This window comes from Platalea leucorodia (genome assembly GCF_965183815.1).
Source record: "Platalea leucorodia genome assembly, chromosome: 9".
Lineage (NCBI taxonomy): Eukaryota > Metazoa > Chordata > Aves > Pelecaniformes > Threskiornithidae > Platalea > Platalea leucorodia.
In genome coordinates, this window is record NC_138831.1 from 40,149,408 (window position 1) to 40,170,279 (window position 20,872).

The window sequence follows — 20,872 nt, forward strand, 5'->3', positions numbered from 1 at the left end:
TCTACTGAACTTCACATCAGACCCAGAAATCTGGAAATATGACTTAGTCATTATTTCTGTATGAACCTTCAACCTCATCTTGTTCAAAAAATGAGGTCTCCCAACATACATAGTCAGGCCTAGCAGAAGCTAAGGAAGTCAGCCACTGAAAATTCTTGCTGCGGTCTTCTTTCATTACTGTTCATTACAGCACTTGGATGACATTACTTAACTGTCAGCATTTGAAAGTCAGTATGCTTTAAAAGAGCATCTCATGCTCTGAAATATTTTGCATTGTAATATTTTCTGAGGTATGGAACAATTCTGACACTGTTGAAATCATTCCCACTTCCTCCATAACTCATAACAGACTCACATCAATAAGCTCAGTAATCAAAGGCTGGGGTGGGAAATAGAGAAGGTGACTTATTCCAGAAGCATTACAAATTTTAAAACAGCAATAAGTGAAAATAACACAGCTTGAAAACAGAAAGGCAAAAACACAGACAGAAGTGAAAATTCATACAAGCCTAGAATAATTAATCTAATTTTAAGTGATGATGACAAGGGAAAAATGTTGATATTTGGGCATGACTATGTTCCAAGATCTTTGTTTAGGAAAGAGGAATGCTAAAGGCATAAGACTCCTCCCAAAGACAGAGGGTAAAACTATTACACTACTCAAAGACAATTGCTCCTACCAGCAGTTGGATTGACTGTCTCTCCAAAGAGTTTCAAAAATTTCTCTTCAGCTAAAGCACAAGAGATGCACATTAGTGTGGATAAAACATACACAGTTATTCTGACCTATAACAACCAAATAATACCTGTAGAATTATTCACACTCCCATAAATACATGCATCACTGTAAGGACAGAAAAATTGCAGATTTTTGTTCAAACAACTCCTACTTTTCCCTTCATACTGTCTTTCCTACTTTATACTACCCTTGTGGAACTTATTCCAAGATTCCTGACCTTTCTTTGCTGTCTTGGTCCCTTTCTACTTTGACGGTCATTTGTTCCTCTTAAGGAACACAGATGACTTCTATTAATACTGTAGAGTATTTGATGCCTGAAAAACAATTGGTATAGCAGAAAAATTAAATACATTGTACTTAGTTCAGAACACAATAGTTTAACTAACAGAATTCAAGATTTACCACTGCATGTGGTATATCTGTATCAAATTACTGCTACTGAGTTGGAGTCAGATTTTCCAACATAATCAGCGTTCCTTAGGTAATGCCGAGACCTCAGTTGTCCCAGGAAGCTGAAGGTGCTTGTATACCTCCCACAATTAGGCTGCCCGGGTTTTTTTGTTCTGTATTTTTTTCTAAACAGCATGCTTGATTCTCTTCCTGCAGTGAGGAACTGTGGCCTCATTTCCATGAGAAGTATACATAGCAGCAATGCCAGCTTAATAAATTCTCATTTTCAACTCTTTCGATAATAGGCTACTGCAAGTTGTGAATTAATGTAACTACCTTTAATCAACTATGCTTGTGATCAAGTACACTTAATACAAAAATAAACATTTATAAAATTAAATCATAGTATTACGTTTCAGAAATCTTGTCCTCCTTTCACAAGAAAAAAGTGGAAAGCATATGAAGAAAGTTAACCTATTCAGTTTAGAACTTTTCTAACAGATGTTTTAATATGTTCCTGTATGAACCACCAAAACAAGACTGAGGGAAGTAATTTATAACTGAATTTCCAGGCAATGACAGGATAAATATTTTTTCCAGCAGTACATTTCTATGAAACCAAACAGAATCTACCTTAGCATTTTCAGCCACCATAATGTTTTATAAAAGAAACCAGCTTATCCATTTTTAATACAAATATATATCAGCAATAAGATAACAGTTTACCATCCAGTAATTGAAACTGGAAACATAGTACTTGTTCACCCTATACAGAAAACACTCATGGGAAAGAACTTACCTAAAAATTTCTTCTCTACAAGGCATTATTGCATCAAGTTAGTTTTCACAGAAGCAGACCCTGACAACCTGCATAAGTGATAACAAAGCCCTTAATAAATCTTCAAAGTACTGGAATATAGCACTATTCTTCTGTTTCAGAATTTCAGGCAATGAAATATATTCTTAAGAGCACTTCAGACATTAGGAACTATAAATTAAACTGACCTATGGTGTTTGGACATGTAATCATCATTTTAATACTATTAAACTGATGTTTTACCCTTGCTAAAATTTATTAGAAATTAATTATTTGGCAACAGATAACTTTAAAGAGGAGTGGAAACAATTTTGTAGAACTTCACATGCAGTCAAATTCAAAAAGTAAAGAACAGTTGCACACGTGAGCACAGAACTTGCTCAAGTTCCAGAACTTGCAGAAGCCAAAAGTATAATAAAGCAGTTCAAAAAGAGAATTGGCTAATTTGTAAATAATAGTTCCATCCAGGGTTTAATCAAAGCTATGATCTAGATGCAACGTCTGATTATGCCCCTTAAGTCCATATAATAACACTCCCTTCCAAGAGAAGGATTATATTAATGCTTTGTTTCTTGTACTTTTCCTAAACATTTGCATAAAAGCATAAATAAAACACTAAAGGATTGCTATAGCAATATTAACATGCTTTGTAATGACACTGCACATTAGAGAAATCACACAAGTTTCAGTGCATCTCCAAAAATAGTAGTAATAACCTTTAATCACAAGTAGTGTTTAGAGTGTTTGTTTCCTTATTTTAAGAATGGAATAAAATATTCTGCATTCCATTCAATGAGATAATGAAACCAATTACTTTTAAGCAGAAACTACCACCCCCTTGATGTCCAAAGCTGTTTCTCTGACAAGCACTACAAAAATAATATATAAATAGCATTGGAGAGGCTACCTTTCCCAAGTATGCAATGAAAATGTGGTAACAAGACTCACTATTAATATTACAGTTTAAATAAATACATTCACCAACTAGACAAGTGTCCAAAATAAAACCCCAGATCAAAAAGCTTCTTCTACATAAACCGTCTATAGACCTGGTCAGACATTGCTACAAAAATACATTTATTGAATGGAAAGTATTCCACGGAAAGTACTGATTTTCACAAAACTGTTCCTGGGACAGTGTTAGAACAAGAGAAAAGGGAAAGAGACACACAGACAGAATATTGGGCAAAAAAACACTGGAATAGAGGAGCCTAAGATTTGTGCTTATCTTTTCTGAGCTGCAATTTTGAATTTAATATTCTCCTCTAAGAAAGTTGATTTTTTTTTTTTCATGTGTTCCTTTTAAACATCACAAGTTACCACAAGGAGCTGTTATTCACCTACTCGGCATGCTTCAGTCAGTTCTGCTTAGTTTCCCTCACTCAAAATATTGAGCTATTAGAAGGGAAAAGGGAAGGAACGAAAAACATGGGGAAGAAGAGATACTCATTCAGACTCTCAGGTACTGTCCAGGAACTAGCTAAAGCCAGTCCAGCAGCTCACTGCTACCAAAAGGAGCAGTTATGCTTTTCTCACCTCCCAGCTTTCCCCCACGCACTGACCTTGTTCTTTAGTGAGCCAATTCATCACCAGCACCACACATACACAAAAAAAAAAGTTAAGGAAAAACTCTGTCAGTTTAGTATTTTGAATCAAGTGACAAAAGAGTTAGACAAGTATTAAGGCTGACCAAAGGAAGCAGTGGGAGAACCCAGATGGGAACAGGACTGCCTCTCCTTCAGCAATGAAAAGCTGTTAAGCTCAAAACAGCTCATCTCATGAAACTGTTGCTTACTAATTAAGTACTTCTTCAGAGAGTTGAAAGAAAATAACAGAAAGATAACTTATGGTTCACATCCCTGCTTCTTATGGGAGTGAAAAATGAGAAGATTCACAGCCTATTTGTGTAAAGCCAAAGAAAAAAAGGGAAAGATTATAAAGAATAATTATAGACACCAACCTTTAGCAATCCAAATGAAGTTTAACTGATGTTCATAATTGTATTAGATTATTTTTCTCATATTGTTTCTATATTGTGTCAACCATCTCCCTCTTTACAATTCTATTTTTCTTTGCTGAACAGTTTTTAATATTATATATATTTTAATAACAATTTGTACATTGCAGATCTTTGTATAAGTATTTTTTTGACAAAAGATAAAATGACGATGATTTGTAGTAGCTTTTAGATTTTCTTTAAACTTTGTTTAGTCTCATTATTAATTGTCAATACTGCTACACATAATGTGTAATTTCCTTCAGGTTTTCAGCCAGTTTTAAGGGAATGCTGTTCATGGTTATTATTCAAGAGGATCATCCTCAGATAAAGAACTTCTATTTACATTTCTACTCCTGACACTATCAACATCTGATAAAAAAATACAAGACAGGCTTAAAGAATCAACTTAAAATTTGGAAAAACCTTTTTTTATATTAAATTAATAAGTTAAGAGACAGAACAGCTGTCCCAAGGTCAGCAATGATGAGCAGCGAACATGAAACTAGTAAGTAAGAAGTCAGTGTTGCAATGTACAATTATTATTAAACACCTACAGTACAAAGCATCCAGAAGGTTCAAGTATACTGTTTCCACAGTCCTAGTCTAGAAGTACAACACGGAATTCTTGGTCTCAAATTGTTTAAGTAAGACTTAGCAAGCACCATAGATACAATTTTACACCAAGCAAGTCAGAGTTTACAAAAAAAAAAAAAAAAAATGGAGACCAGCATATACCTTTGTGCATTACCATAACTTACATAATTTAGCCACCTAAAGACAGTGGAAAAATAACTTATGATCTGGCTTTCATGGTATGTCTGAATACAAGAGATTCTCAAAAGCTTGAATAGAGATATACAAACAGGACACTGCAAAAACAAGTAACAAGAGATGATAGCATGGGGTATCTACTCAGGAACTCTAACATAGTTGCAGACACTCATACCAAGTGACAGGGGTTCATTGAGAACCTGGATAACAAGCAAGTAAAATATAAAAATCTTAGAGTTCCCAAGCAAGAAAGGCCATATTCATGAGGAAGAATTCCAATTATTAATGCGTACCAAGGTACACATTGCTACACACCATTGATACGTCAGCAATGCTGCAAAAAAAGTCTTGCCAGAAAATAGCAAGGACCAGCAGCTCCTTAAGGGACAGGAAACCAGTAGCCAAACTTAATAACTAGGCTGGCAAGGCACAGCCTCACCAGCCTAAGCCCGTAGCACCCAAGCAATGTAGGCCCAGGAACAACAGCCAGGATTCCGGGCCATCATATAAACCTGTGGCAACAAGACAGGTCTACAGGCAAGCCAGGAAGCCAGCCCCAGACAACAAGGTTCATAGCTGTATACAGCTAGCTCTGAGGACAGGCACACCTACAACATAGCTCAAGCCATCACAGAGTCAGGCCTGGTCAGGCCTGGGCTTAAATAGAGTTCCTGGGCTCATAGGCAGAGGTGTGTGTGGAGGCCCCAGGTGAGACTGGTCAGGGTGATTAAGGCCTGTCAGAGCACTCTGAGCCCTGACAGCTTTTAGGAACAAAAACAAAGGAGACAAAAGCAAACAAAAACAAACCCTCCAAAGTCTTTCTAATGTAATTAACCACTGGGCTTCCCTTCCTAAAAGCAGATTGTTTCCCATGCTAACACAACTGGATTCATTGCTAATGCATTTACCTAATTCTACCATCTCCAAAGAAAATGGATTTCAAATTTCATAAAAATACTTCAAATAAGAACAAAAGATTGTTTTCCTTACATCATTGAACCCAAATGTAAAAACCTATTATCAGGAGCCAAAGGTATACTGACTGGTGGAGCAAGCAAAGCAAGTACATGAAAAAAATGACAGCCTGAGCGCAGGTGATGCTAGCTAGGGTAATAGAGGTGTTTCACATACAACTCATTCTTAATTACTTTAATTTCCTTCTGATTCAGTACTTAGTCTTTGTGCTATCAGTATATTACAAATATTTGTAGATCGATGTCTTTTTCTGATCTCCTATCAATAAAAATTGTAAATTACATGATCTTACCTGAAATTTTCAATCATATATACAGTCCTGCTCTAAAAATTGGTCTAAATCAGTCTGACATGAATACTCTGTGAATGCGTGAAGAAGTGATATAGTTCTGAAAAAAGCAATATGACCTATCATAAAACCTGAAAAAAGGAAAAAAAGAAAATCTATCTATCTGAAGCAGAGGAAAGAAGAGAGAGAAAAAAGTACAGTACATAGCTGTTGCATGAACGAAGGGAATTCTAAAAAAAGCGTTAAACATTTTTCAAGCTAAGTTCTGGGTTGGAAAACAGATCTACTGAACAGCTAGCTTCATACCCAAGTACTTTAAGTTCTGCTGCTGCTCAACCAGCTCTTCAAAGCAGGCATGGCAAGGACTCCTAGATGGCTTGGGGAGAATCCTTAGATGGTTCTGGGTAGATTTCTGGAATCTAGGAATGTTCCTACAAAGCACAGAGAGAACTCCCAGAAATTCTTCTTCTAGAAAGAGTTTCCAGAAAGCACAGAAGGTATTCCTGGTTGCACCTGGAAAATTCCTGGAAAGCATGGGTAACATGCCAAATCACCAGGAAAATTTCTAGGATACACTCAGAAAATCCCTAGAAAGCAGAAGAGAAAATAGAACATTCCTAGAAAGCATTGGCAGAAATCCCTACAAAGCAAGGAAGGAAAACTTTCAGAAAGCACCAGGAAAATTCCTATCAAGCCTAAGGAGAATTCTTGAAAATTCTTTAAAAGCACAAGGGAAATTCCTAGAAATCACAGTGGGAATTCCTTGAAAGCATTTGGGAAAATCCCTAGAAAGCACTGGGAAAATCCCTAGAAAGCTGCAAGGCAATTCTATATAAACTATACACTAATCTGTATAACTGCTATGTGAGATTTTCTAAGAGGGAAAATGTGAATACGAAACATGTACCTAATATTTTGTATGCCTGAAACCAACTATTTTTATAGAATTCTTTGGATAATTTGAGAAACAAGCATGTGACACTTTAAGAATGTGCCTTTAAAAAGAAAAAACTGAGAACAGTGGTCAGCAATAGACAGTCAGAATAAGCATGCATGACACTTCCTCTCTCATACGCTCCCAGTTTGCAATGATTTCAGCTTGCGGAAGTTCCTGACACCACCAGGAGTGTGGCTCTTCAGCAGTCCTCTATGAGCTCTCTTCTCACACAGACGTCCTCAATGCTGAGAAGTCTCATGAACAGCATCCTTTTCTAAGTACTGGTCCAGCCTCCCCTTGCATCTACATACCATTGTGCATCCACAGCATCCTTCAGTGAAGTTCCACAGATCTACTACCTGCAGTGTGGTGGATTACCTCTTTTTCCTTGTTTTGAACACAGGTCTGAGTAGCATCAGTTGTTCTGGCATTGCAAGAGACCCTTAAAACAGGCATTTCCTATCCAAATTACAATTTTTCAAATCTCTTCCATAGCCACCTCAAAGTTTTCTTTCTGTGTTGAGGAGACACAGCCTACTTTTAGTCATTCCTTGCACAGAAGCCATTCCATTCCTTTGATCATTCTTGTTGCCTTCTCTGAACCTTTCCCGGTTCTAATACAGATTTTTGGGGAGAGGAGATCAGAAGTACACACAATATCCAATGTGAGCCACAAACTTAAACAGTGGGACTGAGATGGTTTTTGTTCTGTTCTCTGTTCCTTTTTTAGTTAGTGCTAACATTTGATTTGCTTTTTGTACATCAAGCACAGAGCTGACATTTGCATGGAATCATCTATGCTGATGCTGTAAAAGTGACCCTTCCCTTTGATCGCTCTTCCCTTTCTGCATCACTTCACATTTATGCATACTGAATTTCATCTGCCATTTTACTGCTAAATCCCTCAGTCTTGTATTGTCATTCTGTAATTCTCCACAGTCTGCTCTAATTCCTATCTTGAATACCACACAAGGATCTCGCTACTCCATATCCAAAATAAGATCTAGTGAACCACAGGATTACAGGTTATGCTGAAACAGATAACCAAGCATCTCTAAGCAGTAATCAAAAGGTGCTAAAGACAAATATTGACAAATTGATAAATGTGTCTTGTTAAATTATCTGCTGCTGTCCATTTCCCCCTCTTGGAAAGGCTACCACCCCAAAGAAGTGTCAAGAGAATGCAATGTGCAGTTGGGCCTCAATTCACTCCCAAGAAAATGTAGCATCTTAGCATAAAATCATTTCCTTGGCAATTTAAGCTGAGACAACTGAGTTTCCATTGGAAGACTTCAGGTGCAGGAACAGGTTTTTTTCTGATACAGCTGCAGTGACAGCAATAACCTCCAGCAGAGATGCAGCATGAATGTTATCTAAGATGCAGTAACTTCACCATAGCTTTCTGGCAGCAGGCAGGGATTTTCCACACTCTTTTTTGAGAAATGCAGGGCCTAACCTCACATGCCTTGCACATCCAAAATTCCTACTAACTGCAGTGGGAATTTTTTCTGTATAAAGATACAAGATTGGATGTTCACTAGAAAATTAAGTAAACACATTGAGGGTGGCCCTCCCATAAAGACATGCAGACACACAAAAGCTCTTTCCACTCCTTTTCTAAGCACATCTTTACAATTTATCTATGAAGTTTTGTTATAACAGAGCTTGGTGTTTGAAATGTGCAATATCTAGCATAAATATAATACAGCTTTTATACTTAGTCACAGAACCTCCACAAATACTAAAACCCTACCCTAAAGTACATACATGCCGTCTACTCTCTTTGAGCTATCTTTATTTGATTAACAATCACAGCACATTTTCAAATCCATTTACCATTAAAAAATATTATGTTAAAGACACTGTTAATTTGACAGTTTTGAACAAAAATTTCAGTTCTGATACTAGATATAGTAACACTTACCAAAAATATAATCAGCTTAATATCTTCTTTACTTTGTATGCAGGGAATTATTGTAACAAGACACAGTTATTTTTGTGAGTTATAATAATTGGGAATCTTGAACACTATTTTATTCTACCAAAAAACAATATGCATACACAAAAGAAAAACAGAAATATTATTCTTTCTTTTTAGAATATTATTAGAGCATTGTACGTTCTCCTTAAAAAGAAGTTAATTTGGCCCAAAGCAAAGAATAAAGGAACATTCTTCCCCAGAAATAAACAGCAACAAACTCAACATGAAAAAGCTAAAACAGTAATAAAGCTGAAAATTATCTGAACACTCACTGTGCTGGTTTCTCAGTTTCATATTAGAAACGGAGTGAAGACAATGCTGGACAATATTTGATTTCTCCAGGAACTGATGACTACTCCCTTCAAATTATCAGATCTGAAAGGAGAAATACAGCCATTCTTGAAGATCAGCTGCCATCTAGTGAATGGTAAGAAAACTGTTTAAAACATTATTTTTATTTTTTTGACAGTTTAAACTAGATTCTTGGTGGAACACCTTTTTGCTGTTTTGTCACTCTTAATTTTGGGGTCTGTAAATTATTCAGGAGCATGGCTATTACAAGGTATGCATTCCAAAGCAGAGCAATGTCACTTAGCAATGTTTTCTATTAAAATATATAAATAAGGTCTTGATCCCACAGTTTCCTCAAAAAAAGCAAATCCTGCGCACTTTCAAAAAGTCATATTAGTGGTTTTTGGGCTCCAGTTCATTATACTAAAAAGAACTGAAGTTAAATACTCAGTATTACAACAATATACTACAGTTAAAAATTGAAGAAGTTTAAGTTAAAATTCACCTACTGAGATGTGCACGTCAAGCAACAATAGCATAGTTTCTGTGTTGGACACCAAGCATGTTATGGTTATATGTATGTTTTACACTTAGTAACTAATTTATAGATAACTAGAATAAAACTAAAAATATTAGCAGTGTGTATCAACACTGTAAAATTAACTATTCTTATGTAAGACTATTGTGTTTCATTAATTAGTACTTCATTCCTGTTTCACATTTTTGTGAAACAAGAAGTATTCCATTCATATTTCAGAAATTATTACTTGTAGATACCTGCCAAGCAGGCTGGTGGCTTTGTCTTGTTTTTCCCCTAAACCATCGCCTGCATTTCCACAATCAATGTGATGACACAAGCTGGAACTGCCACCAAAAGAGGTCACAGCCCTCCCTCCTCTTGCAGCTGCCCATTTCAAGCCATTCTTTGCACTGACATTTGCACTGGCATAAGATTTACTGCCAGTTAACTAACTCACCAAGAAAAAAAAAATAGTACTACACCAAACAAGCTCGTCATCTTTGCCATACTGATGCTTTTCTTATTAAAAGGAAGGACAGGAATTATATAATGAAGCTGATAAATGGTGGAACCCCCTCTTTTACTGTCTAAACTGACCGTGGAACTATGATAAACAGAAGGCAAGAAGGAAAAGAGACTGTTGCTGTGCTACTTATCCAATTGTATTTATGCAAATCTGTATCAAAGTAAATTTTAAATTGGAAAAATAGATGGATTACTGCAAAGCACCTTTTCCATGCATTTGTCATTAAAAAAATCAGCAAGAAGACCTAAAGTTGTCTTCACTAAAGCCAAAAGAAGCTCAAAACAATAATTCCAATAACTATTATTTGGAATTCTTTGTCACTCAAGATTAGATTTGCAGGTGTTTTCCTTCTCATAAGAAATCAGATTTTCCAGATGTTACAAGAAGCCTGTTACAAAGAACAACTATATATGAATATAAACCACAGAGCTCATTTCAAATATGCACTTTTCCATACTTTTCTTTCCTAGACACAACTTTTTAAAACCAAGCAGAGGGTCTACCACTTACAGTTTGGAACTCTGAAACACAAATCTGCCATTTTAAACACAGTATGTTTTTTGTTTAATCAAGTATGTACTCGAGGGCACTCATGTTTACGAGAACCTTTGAGGGAAAGAAATAAAACAAGAGAATGTGTTTATAAGACATTGGCTTGAAAACACATTCTCCTTCTTGGAATGAAAGCTCCTTATAATCTTTTGTCTGTACATTCTCTGAACAGACAGTATTCTGTCCCACGCTAAATACCTAATATGTCTGCATATTCCTTATAAGCATATTCCATATAAGCTTTCGCATACATGCACAGTACAAAAGCGTGCTATGAAAAGAAACATTAAGTAGATATCTAGGAGAAAAGGAACAGAAAATAAATACTGAAAAGAGGAAAATTTGGTCATGAATTGAAAGGAAATAGAACATAGGCCCTTTTGCACATAACTAGGCATAACGAGAAGGCTTGCTGGTTTTCACACTGCTCAGTCCCACACCTTTCTTCTGAGTTCCTACTCAGCCTTTAAAATTAGCTGAACTAACTCTATTAGCACAGCTTGCATTTGTTCATATGGCTTACTAAAATACTGTGCACAGCCCTTGGTTCAGTAAGGGATGTGATTAAGCAGGACACCATCAAAAAGATTTCCTTATGCTTCCCCTCCGGAGGCCTGCAAAATACATGCTGGACAGTTCGTACTCGTGCTGTAAACCACCCTCTCTGCGTTTTCTGTGAACATAACTACGTCTGACTGGTGTCGTGTATTTGAGATCCCAATTCTCGTACGCCTGTGGTCTCAAATGAAGTCTGTATGTGTTCAGTACATGCCTAACTTTACTTACAATGAAGCTACTTGCAAGAATAAAATTACGCACGTACTAGATTTTATGGATCATGATTTTATCTTGTATCCCACAATGCTGACAGATCTCCTGGAAGGTTTTTATAAAAGTACTGCACAATTCATGGCACAACTTAAGAAGGCAGTGGACCAAAAAGTCATACAATTAACTTTTCTTAAATGCTGACCGAGCATTTGTCAGAGCAACATACTACTACAGTTTTACCAATTGTTGAATAATATCTGTGTCCTTGTATACAATATCTGCTTGCATCAGCAGCCTCTCAAGTCAATTGTTTGGCTCTCCGCTTGTTTTTCCTAACCACCACCTGCAGCTGCCTCAACCCCAGCCGCCGGTGGAAACGGTGCCACCCCGAGCCAAGGGAAGCACTGACAGGGCACACGGGAGAGGGGAAGCCCAACTTGTGGCGACGTGTCTAACAAGCGCCAACCTGACAAGCAGGAGGTGCTGAGGAGACGAAAGGAGGGAGACGAAATGCGGGAGAGCGAGCCCCGCCAAGCCCAGCTCTGTGGAGAACAAGCCGCGTGGAGGGAGGTCAATCCATTTCGTCTGTGGGAAGGGGGTGCAGGAAGCCGAGACACGGCTCGCAGCGGGGCAGCCCGTCCCTAGGAGACCGCGTTCACCTCACGGCAGCGCTTTGACAGCCCTTCATAAAGAAACGCCCTCAGCGGCGGCTGAGGCCGGGCCGCGAGGGAGGGGAAAGGCGGGCGGCGTCCCGCCCCGCTGAGGCCGCTCGCTCCCGCTGCGCCTGCTCCGCCGTGGCGCCTGCGCGGGGGAGGCGGCGCGGCGCGGCGCGGCCGTTGCGCGGGCGCTGCGGCGGCCCGGGCGGTTGGCCGCGGGGCTGGGAGCAGCGGTTGGCCGCGGTAGGGCGGCCCGGCCCGGCCCGGCCCGGCCCGGCCCGGCGCTGGCGGAGCGGGAGGCCCGCGGGAGGGCGAGGCGGGGTGAGTAAGGAGCTGGACGGGGCCGTGCAGAGGAGGGAGGTTGTTGCCCTCTCTCGCTGAGGGAACGCCGCGCGAGTCCGCGATGGAGGCGGCAGCCTTAAAGCTGCTCCTCCTGGACCCGGGAGATGAAGGCACCCAGAGGTGCAGGTTAGGGCCTGCCACCCTCTCCTTCCTGGGAGCCAGGATCGGCGCCCCGCTGAGGATCGCTCTGCCGACCGGCTGCTGTTTGTGCACGGCGTGGCCCAGGCGCGATTTGGCGGACGGGTACCTGCAGGCTGATCTGACCTGCAGAACCGCAGGTGTGACGGCGAGGGACCTAACGGGCCTGACGCTGAATGTCGGCCAGCTGGAGCTTCTGGCGTATCGCCAGTTAAAAAAGGTGACTGTGAAAGTCGTCCTTAAGAGCTCTGCACTGAAAAAGTCGACTCCCAGAGCAGTGTTGCAGGAGACGATCAGGGAACTGCTAAGAAATGTTTATGTTTCACTTCATTATGTTGTTACTGTTGCCCCAAATCTCAACAGTCCCGTGGTGTATATTGAAATACTATCTGTAGACCCTTTGACGGATGAAGCAGGACTGATAACCCCCCAAACAAGCATAAAAATTAAGGAGGTGATCACTTTTGAATGGTACAGACATTTATCAGAAGACACTGCAAAAGCTTCAATTGCAGGACTAGATGATGTGGGAAAGTCTTTGAAAGAAATGATTGATCTGCCTTTCCGCTTCCCAAAAACTTTTAAGAAGCTAGGGCTTTCTGTCCCTAATGGGGTGCTCTTAATAGGCCCCCCAGGTGTAGGGAAAAGTCGTATGGTAAAGGCAGTAGCAAAAGAAGTGGGTGCATACCTGGTTTGCATCAGTGGCCCAGCCCTCTATGGTTCAAGACCAGGAGAAAGTGAAGAGAATTTGCGAAGAATCTTTGAAAAGGGCAGAGAAATGTCATATGAAGGCCCAACCATTCTCTTTATCGATGAAGTTGACTCTTTATGCCCAAAGCGAGGACGTTCAAACAACGCTCCTGAAGACCGTGTTGTTGCTCAGTTGCTAACTCTACTGGATGGTGTAGGTAGTGAGGGTAAGATGGTCATTATGGCAGCAACAAACAGGCCTGAGGCCTTAGACCCTGCACTGAGAAGACCTGGCAGATTTGACAGAGAGGTAAGCAAACCCTGTTATTCATATGCTCTCTTTTTTTCTTTCTTTTTTGAGGTGGAGCAGGAGGCAGTTAGTAAAGTTTTTGGGGTTTTTTTAATGTCTACTGATGTTTAGTAGTGGGATTCTACAGGCTTGAGATGTGTGTCTTGTTTCTTTCTTTAGATTGCTGCAGCTTGGGTAAGGTAGGGAGCACATTTTACTCCAGAAACTGAGAGCTGCAAGTACTTGAAAATGGAAAACTTCTGCTAACCTAATGGTCAAAAGAAAAAAGAGCATGTGCAGTTATGCAACGCACAATGCTTTTGCTTGTATTGTTTATTTTGCTGGCTAAATGCACTCCAGGGTCATCCAGTTTGATCAAGTTCTCTAATGCTTTCACAATTATAATTTTGATTATTTTCCAGGATTTATAGATTATTGAGATATATTTTATGGCACTATTTTACCAGGTTTTTAATAACGTATGAATGCTTGTCTAATTAATTTTTTTTTTCTTTCGGATAAATCTAATTCAGACCTCGTGATGCAAGGAAATTATTATTCCAGTGTTATGTCTTATGTTGAAATTGCCTTAAAATAGGACTTGATGGACACTAGCTGACAGTGTCCTATGAACAACTGTTTATACAAACACTGTTCACTTGGAAAGTAAGTGTAAATGAAGGTTGTTTTAAATATTTGTCATTTGTATAGTGCTGTTAATAAGTTTCTTGTAAAATTCTTTAGTTGCAGTGTAAGTATGTATAAATCTTCAGTAAGCAGTATAAAGCAGGGACAAACTTGCTTGCCTAGGTCTATAAAATAAGAGGAATATAGCAAAATATCTACTTAAATTTTTTGTTTATTATATTTGATTTAGGTGATTATTGGGACACCAACACTTACACAAAGAAGATCTATCCTGCAGTTGCTTACATCTAGTATGCCAATTTCTACAGACGTTGATTTGGTTAAACTGGCAGAAATGACAACTGGGTACGTTGGAGCTGACCTTACAGCACTCTGCAGAGAAGCTGCTATGCAGGCTGTGTTCCACAGCTCTTTGGTATGGCTGCAAATTAGTCAAGAAGAATGTCATTAATAATATGTACCACCCTTTCCTCATTAATACTTGGCTTTACTTGAAAAGCTCAACAAGTTGAAGAACTCACAAATTAAAATATTCAAAAACACCAAGTGTGTTATAAACCTAAATACACCATTTCGCTAGTCCTTTCAGTTCTCACCTGAAAAGACTGTTTTCTCCTTTCTGGATGAAAAGCTTTGCCGGAAGTTTTTATCCTCATCTTTTTAGGATTGCGTGAAGCAGAGATTTTAGTCGTTTCTGGCAAACTAAACTATAATGAACACCAAAGCTCTCTTTTGAAGCTGTCAGGGATTTAGAATTCTAGTTCTTAATAATAACTGCAAATTAAAGTTTAGGTTGACACAGAAATATATAACGGCTGATGATAATAACTATTATCATTTGGGTTGTATGGCTGGATATAACATTGTTATAGACACAAGGTGTAAAACTGCCCAGTGTGCAGAAATATAACTTCTTAAATATTATAGATATGGAATTAGAGAATTGCTGTTTCTTAATATTCTTTCTATGTATTCTGACTATTACAAGAACTGTGAGGTGTATCTTTCCTGTGGTTTTTCATCTGGAATGGCTGAGCAGAAGTTTAAAGCCAGATCTGCAACATTTCCAGACTCAGAGCATCTACAGAGAAGGGTAGAACCCTCTGTCTTCACTCAGGGGTAGAGAGAAGAGCACATCGTATTTCTACAACTTCCATCTCCTCCAGATACCTTACAAATATTGAAAATAATAAACAAAATAATTTGAGCCTCGTATCCCAGAAAGAAATAGATGAACGAATGAAAATAATGAATAAGTAGATGGCCTATTTGCCTTGAGAACTGCAAGTTCCTTTGTAAAATACATCTTAGTTCTGTTACTGCATCTGTGGTTTAATAATGGTATTTTCTAGCCTATTTGAGATAAAGTACTTTACTTTCTCCAGTGTGTGGTGAAAATGGATGTTAGAACATTTTTATTTGTATTCAACAGAATCTAGGAATTCGTGTGTAGTAACCCTGAAGCTAGCAACCATTTGATTTAGCAGATCACCGTGTAATGGAGCTGTAATTTAGGGAAAAACAATAGTATTCTCTAAAACATTAATTTCTGTTAAAATTATTTTTTCCTGTATAACAGCTTGCCATTGAAGAGATTATATTCTACTTTGTGTTACATCTTTGTGTCTGCAGTGTTTAAGCTTGTTAGGGCAGGAATTTGCTTCTTTATTAGTTGCACTTGGCCTTTTGTGAAACGGTTTGCATACTACTGAAGCATTATAAGTTATTACATGAAAATGCTGTTAATGTGCTTTATCTGGGTTTCTCCAGGATTCAACTGAAATGGTGATAAACATCGCAGATTTCCAAGAAGCTTTTAAAAAAATTCAACCATCCTCTTTTCGAAGTGCGTTTGGACTAACAGAGTGTAAACCTGTCACTTGGGAGCAAATTGGTGGTCTTGAAGATGTGAAATTAAAGTTAAAACAGGTAACACATAAAATACATTTAGGTAAACAGCTAGTTTCTAATAACTGTGTCCTCCGAGGTATTCTGTATGCTGCATTATAGGAATGAATTCTCTTGCAAATTACCTGATTATAAATTGTATTTAGACATTTTTTTATGCTACATGAAGTTATTACAATGTTTGTGAGTTACAAATCTTCCAGTCACAAGGTATCGCCACCAAGTGTAATATCATGGGAAAATTAGTATATTATTTGCAGCCAGATAATTTGTCCGTTCCTGAATTTGTAGCCAGAGATGGCTTTTGCATATCATCTCTCAAGGACTGGCTTTTGTTCTGTTTGAGACTGAGAGGAAACTTTTAAGAGGGGCATTACGTGAAGGAAGACCAAATTAGTATTCTCTGATTTCAAATTAATGTTTGTACCAAGGAGAGGAAATAATATGCTCAGCAGTTTTGATTGCCAGTGAACTCTGGTTTCGTTACTAAGAATTTCATCCCTTTTTTATGTATTGACAGAGTATTGAGTGGCCTATGAAATTTCCTCAGGCGTTTGCTAGGATGGGCCTGTCTCATCCAAAGGGTATTCTTCTCTATGGGCCATCAGGGTGTGCCAAAACCACGCTGGTGAAGGCTGTGGCCACAAGTTGTCACTGTTCCTTTCTCTCTGTAAGTGGTGCTGACCTTTTCTCACCTTACGTTGGAGATTCAGAGAAGATTTTGTCTCAGGTACAGTTTTTAATTTGTGTAAGGTCTATAGTTTATTTTTGCTTCGTTTTTGTAAAGTATTAGTTAGGCCTAAATTTTATTATTGAAAGGATGATAGTTAAAGCTCTCATCTGATTATTAAATAGAAATGGCTTACAGATTCACATTTATATAAACTGAGAATCCAGCCCTAAAATTATACCAGTTTTAAACTTTGAAAGTCTTCTACCCTTTTGTTTTCAGTTCACTTAAGAATTTAAATAAGAAGCAGAATTTGCCTATAGTAAACGTAAGCCAGAATGGCTCTCGTGAATCTTTATGAATGTCTCTTTAAAGTTAAGTAAGTAAAATACGGAGTATATGTAAATAGATGTTTTCACCTTACCTGATAGAATGTATGTATTAACATTTTACTTTATTAATCAAAAAAAAAAAAAAGGTTTTTCGCCAAGCAAGAGCAAATACTCCAGCAATAATATTCTTAGATGAGATTGATTCTATCTTGGGATCTCGGTCACACTGCAGAACGGGCCATGGTGTCTCCGAGCGGGTTCTTTCTGTTCTTCTCAATGAGTTGGATGGTATTGGGCTGAAAGTCACAGAAAGAAGAGGAAGCAAACTACAGCTTGAGGGTCAATGTCAAGGACAAAGCGATGAGGAAAGGAAGGTATTTATGTTCCCCTTCCTTTATAGGAAGAATGGTAAATGCTGTCCAGTTGTTCCAAAAATATCTATCTTAACCATGTTACACCGATTTGTTTATATCATATTTTACTCAGCTAGAGTATCAGGAAACTTTGAACAAAGATTTCATGGTAGTTGCTGCAACAAATAGACCAGATATGTTGGATGATGCCTTATTACGTCCTGGAAGGCTAGACAAAGTGATCTATATTCCACCTCCGGATCTGAAGGTGAGGTATTACAAATCCATACATGGCTTTAAATGGAGAGATAGGAATTGCCAGCATACTTTTAAGAGCAAAGGGGGCATGTTCCTATAATATATATAATAGTTGATGGATGATTCACTGAAGTTTAGTCACCAAACTCAAGGTACAATGAAGATGTTTAAAAAGGGATAATTATATTTGTAATTCAAACACCAGTAACATTTTAACTGGTGTATGTAGTTATACTATTGTGTATAGAAAATAGACAAAATCTGGAATAATTCTCTATTTGCAAAATCAAGCTGTAGTTTAGGAAGTACCATAACAAGCTGACTGTCCTTGCTTCAAATCATTCTTGTGCCCTGTTCCCACGGGTAGTATAGCTACTTGCCCTGAGCTTCTCCAAAAAAGAAAGTTGAGCCAAAGCAGGCCAAATATGGACATTTCAGTCTAAAATACTGTGTTTTCATGAAGTAATGAGTAACTGTGAATAACAGGCATTAATATATGAGCTAATACTTACTCTTCCGGTTATCCCCATTAATAACATTTTATTCACTCTTCCACCAAAAACATGTAGTTTTGTTTTTGGTACTCTTTTGGATTTTCATTAGTTCCGATTTCAGATTTTTTACTGCTTTGGAGAGGGATTAATTACTGGTTTGGTTTGTTTTCTTATAAAATATGCACCAACTTACAGGGAAGGCTTTCCATTTTGAAAATCTGCACAGAAAAAATTCCACTAGATCCTGATGTGTCATTACAAGATGTGGCAGTCCTAACAGACCTCTTCTCTGGAGCTGATATTGAAAATCTGTGCAAGGAGGTAAGAAATATTCATGGTTAATCTGTGAAATAAACTGTAAATGAAACCTTTCAATGAAGAAGAGACCTAACTCATAGATGTTACCAAGCCATCTGTAGTACGGATTCTTTCACAGTTTGTAGTGAAAATATAAAGAGAATGAGTAAAACAGAAGAACTGAAGAAGGGTTAATTCTTTAAATAAAAAAGCCAAATAAGAGTAAAGGCTTTCTGTGATAATTTATTAAAAGTTAAGGAACTGTACTACCATTTGTTTCACATGGCCCTTTCTAATCCAAGCTCACATCTATATTAATTGTATTCTGTGTACTGCAAGCAACTGCAGCATTTTTAGCTGAAATTAGCACCTACTGACAAGTCTAGAGAGAAAAAAATTGAGAAGAGAAATCCATAGTATTTGAGATAAGCTATATAAAAGAGAGAAGACTAGGAAGACATTCCAAAAATATAAGTGATCAATTGTGTAATCCAGACAAAAAAGTGAATGAAAAAGTTATAGTAATCTTATTTGATGTTTATCCATTGTTAAATAACCATAAATTATACAATGCTGGTTTCAGATGCTTTACCTAAAATTTGGCTTCATGTAAAATATTTTAGAATACTTACAATAACTTCTTTGCAACTTAAAACATGATGAGCACTTCAAGTTGTTTCTTTTTTTCTTTTTAAAGGCTGCTTTGTTGGCATTGCAAGAGAATGGACTTGAAGCAACTACCGTAAAACACGAGCATTTTGTAAAATCATTGAGGACTGTAAAGCCATCCTTAAACATAAAAGACTTGGAATTTTATGAAAAATTTTATAATCAAGAATTAGCCTCTTGAATCAAAACGGAGTGATGTGGCATAGGTATTTTTAAATCTGTTACAAAGACTTTGCAGCAGCTTACATCTTTCCTGCTTTTTAATACCGTACTGACTGTAGTTTTCAGTGTGTATGAAATACAGTAAAATTTCACTTGTGAAAAATCTGTAATTTCAATAACGGACAATAAATTAAAATCTTGTTTGCTTTGGCTAAGTTTCCATCTGATGAAACAAGTAATTAAGATACTTTGATAAAGCACGGTAGAACAGCTTAGTGTTACTGCAGATTTCCTAGTTTTCAGTACACACACTGGCATAAGACTATTTAATTTAAAATGTGCTGTAAAGTCTCCAAAGGACAGTGAATATTTAAAAAATAGAAAAGCTTTCAGAATGTTAAGTAGGAGGAAGTAAGTCCCATACTGTATAAAATGTAAGGTGTTTTATATAGGCGTATCTACAGGCTTGCTTTCTTACAAGCAGATTCCAAAATATCATGGCAGTGAAGAGGTTGTTAGTGGTTAATACCTTGTTGTAAGTTTGGAAGTCTGGGGATTTTGGAATAATTTTAGGTCAGTTACTGCTTACTGTACAAACATTTGGATTGATTAAGAAGCTACTAAGTAAGTTTTTAATCAGTTCAAACTATAATAATTTCTTCTTTAGAGAAGGGAATTTGCTTTGTAACAGTTCCTGCAGAATTCTTTTCCTGACCCAACCATTCTTTGTCAATATATTTTTGTAGGTCATCTTCTAAAATACACAGATATATCAAAGGAAACTGTTATTACATGTATGTAAGTGTGCATTTTAACTTACCAGAGTAGGAAGGTTTTAATTATTTTTTTTCTTTTCCCCATGAAAATGCTTGTGAATGAAATACTCCACTGTCAAAGATAGTTTCTTATTTCAGCTGAGGTTCTTAAGTTACAAACCCATTAACAAGTATTTCTTTCTCATAACAGGGACACTAGGTGTCTTTCTCATAACAGGGACACTGCAGTGTGGTTGACAGTGAGAAGTTCCAAGGCCGTTAGCGACTGTGGAGGGCAAAGGGGAGTAGTAGAAACCGTTGTAACTTAGGAAAGGGTTCAGATACAGACAACTGTCCTGCAGCTCAGTGGCTTTGATCACTATTTCCTAAGGAAGGACCACCCTGCTGCTTTATTGCTGGCAGCAAGTAGGCCAGTGCCACTGAATTTCCCACACCCAAAGGTTTCTTAGCAGGAGTGCTGGAGATGAAGTATGAGAACCTTCAAGGTAACTCTCTGTTTTCCTTTCCAGTGCTTCAGAGTGCTGCTTTAGAATTGCCAGACCTGAAAGTTGTTAGGACAGCAAAATGCTGTCAGCTCCTTCATTTCAAAGATGCTGCTGCCTAACTTCTGTACTCGCTCCCTAGAAGGACCA

The 20,872-nt window shown here is 37.9% G+C and overlaps 1 protein-coding gene across 2 annotated transcripts; it reads left to right on the forward strand.

Moving 5' to 3' along the window:
- Nucleotides 1–12,442: 12,442 nt before the first annotated feature.
- On the forward strand, nt 12,443–19,640 carry AFG2B (AFG2 AAA ATPase homolog B). Of its 2 annotated transcripts, XM_082321837.1 has the most exons (8): nt 12,443–13,694; nt 14,551–14,736; nt 16,092–16,250; nt 16,750–16,959; nt 17,378–17,605; nt 17,718–17,852; nt 18,532–18,657; nt 19,331–19,640. In XM_082321837.1, exons 1-8 carry the CDS (start codon nt 12,618–12,620, stop codon nt 19,481–19,483), a joined length of 2,274 nt encoding a protein of 757 aa, XP_082177963.1. In that variant the 5' UTR covers nt 12,443–12,617; the 3' UTR covers nt 19,484–19,640. The 2 variants fall into 2 exon arrangements, 1 of the variants encoding a protein (XP_082177963.1); XR_014229197.1 differs by lacking the exon at nt 19,331–19,640 and having other exon boundaries at nt 17,722–17,852.
- The last annotated feature ends 1,232 nt before the right edge of the window (nt 19,641–20,872 follow it).

Coding starts and splice junctions, on each gene's coding strand:
- AFG2B (XM_082321837.1), top strand. CDS start 12,618: ATGGAGGCGGCAGCCTTAAAGCTGCTCCTCCTGGACCCGGGAGATGAA. Junction 13,695..14,550: donor CTGGCAGATTTGACAGAGAG/GTAAGCAAACCC, acceptor TATTTGATTTAG/GTGATTATTGGGACACCAAC. Junction 17,606..17,717: donor AAAGCGATGAGGAAAGGAAG/GTATTTATGTTC, acceptor TATTTTACTCAG/CTAGAGTATCAGGAAACTTT.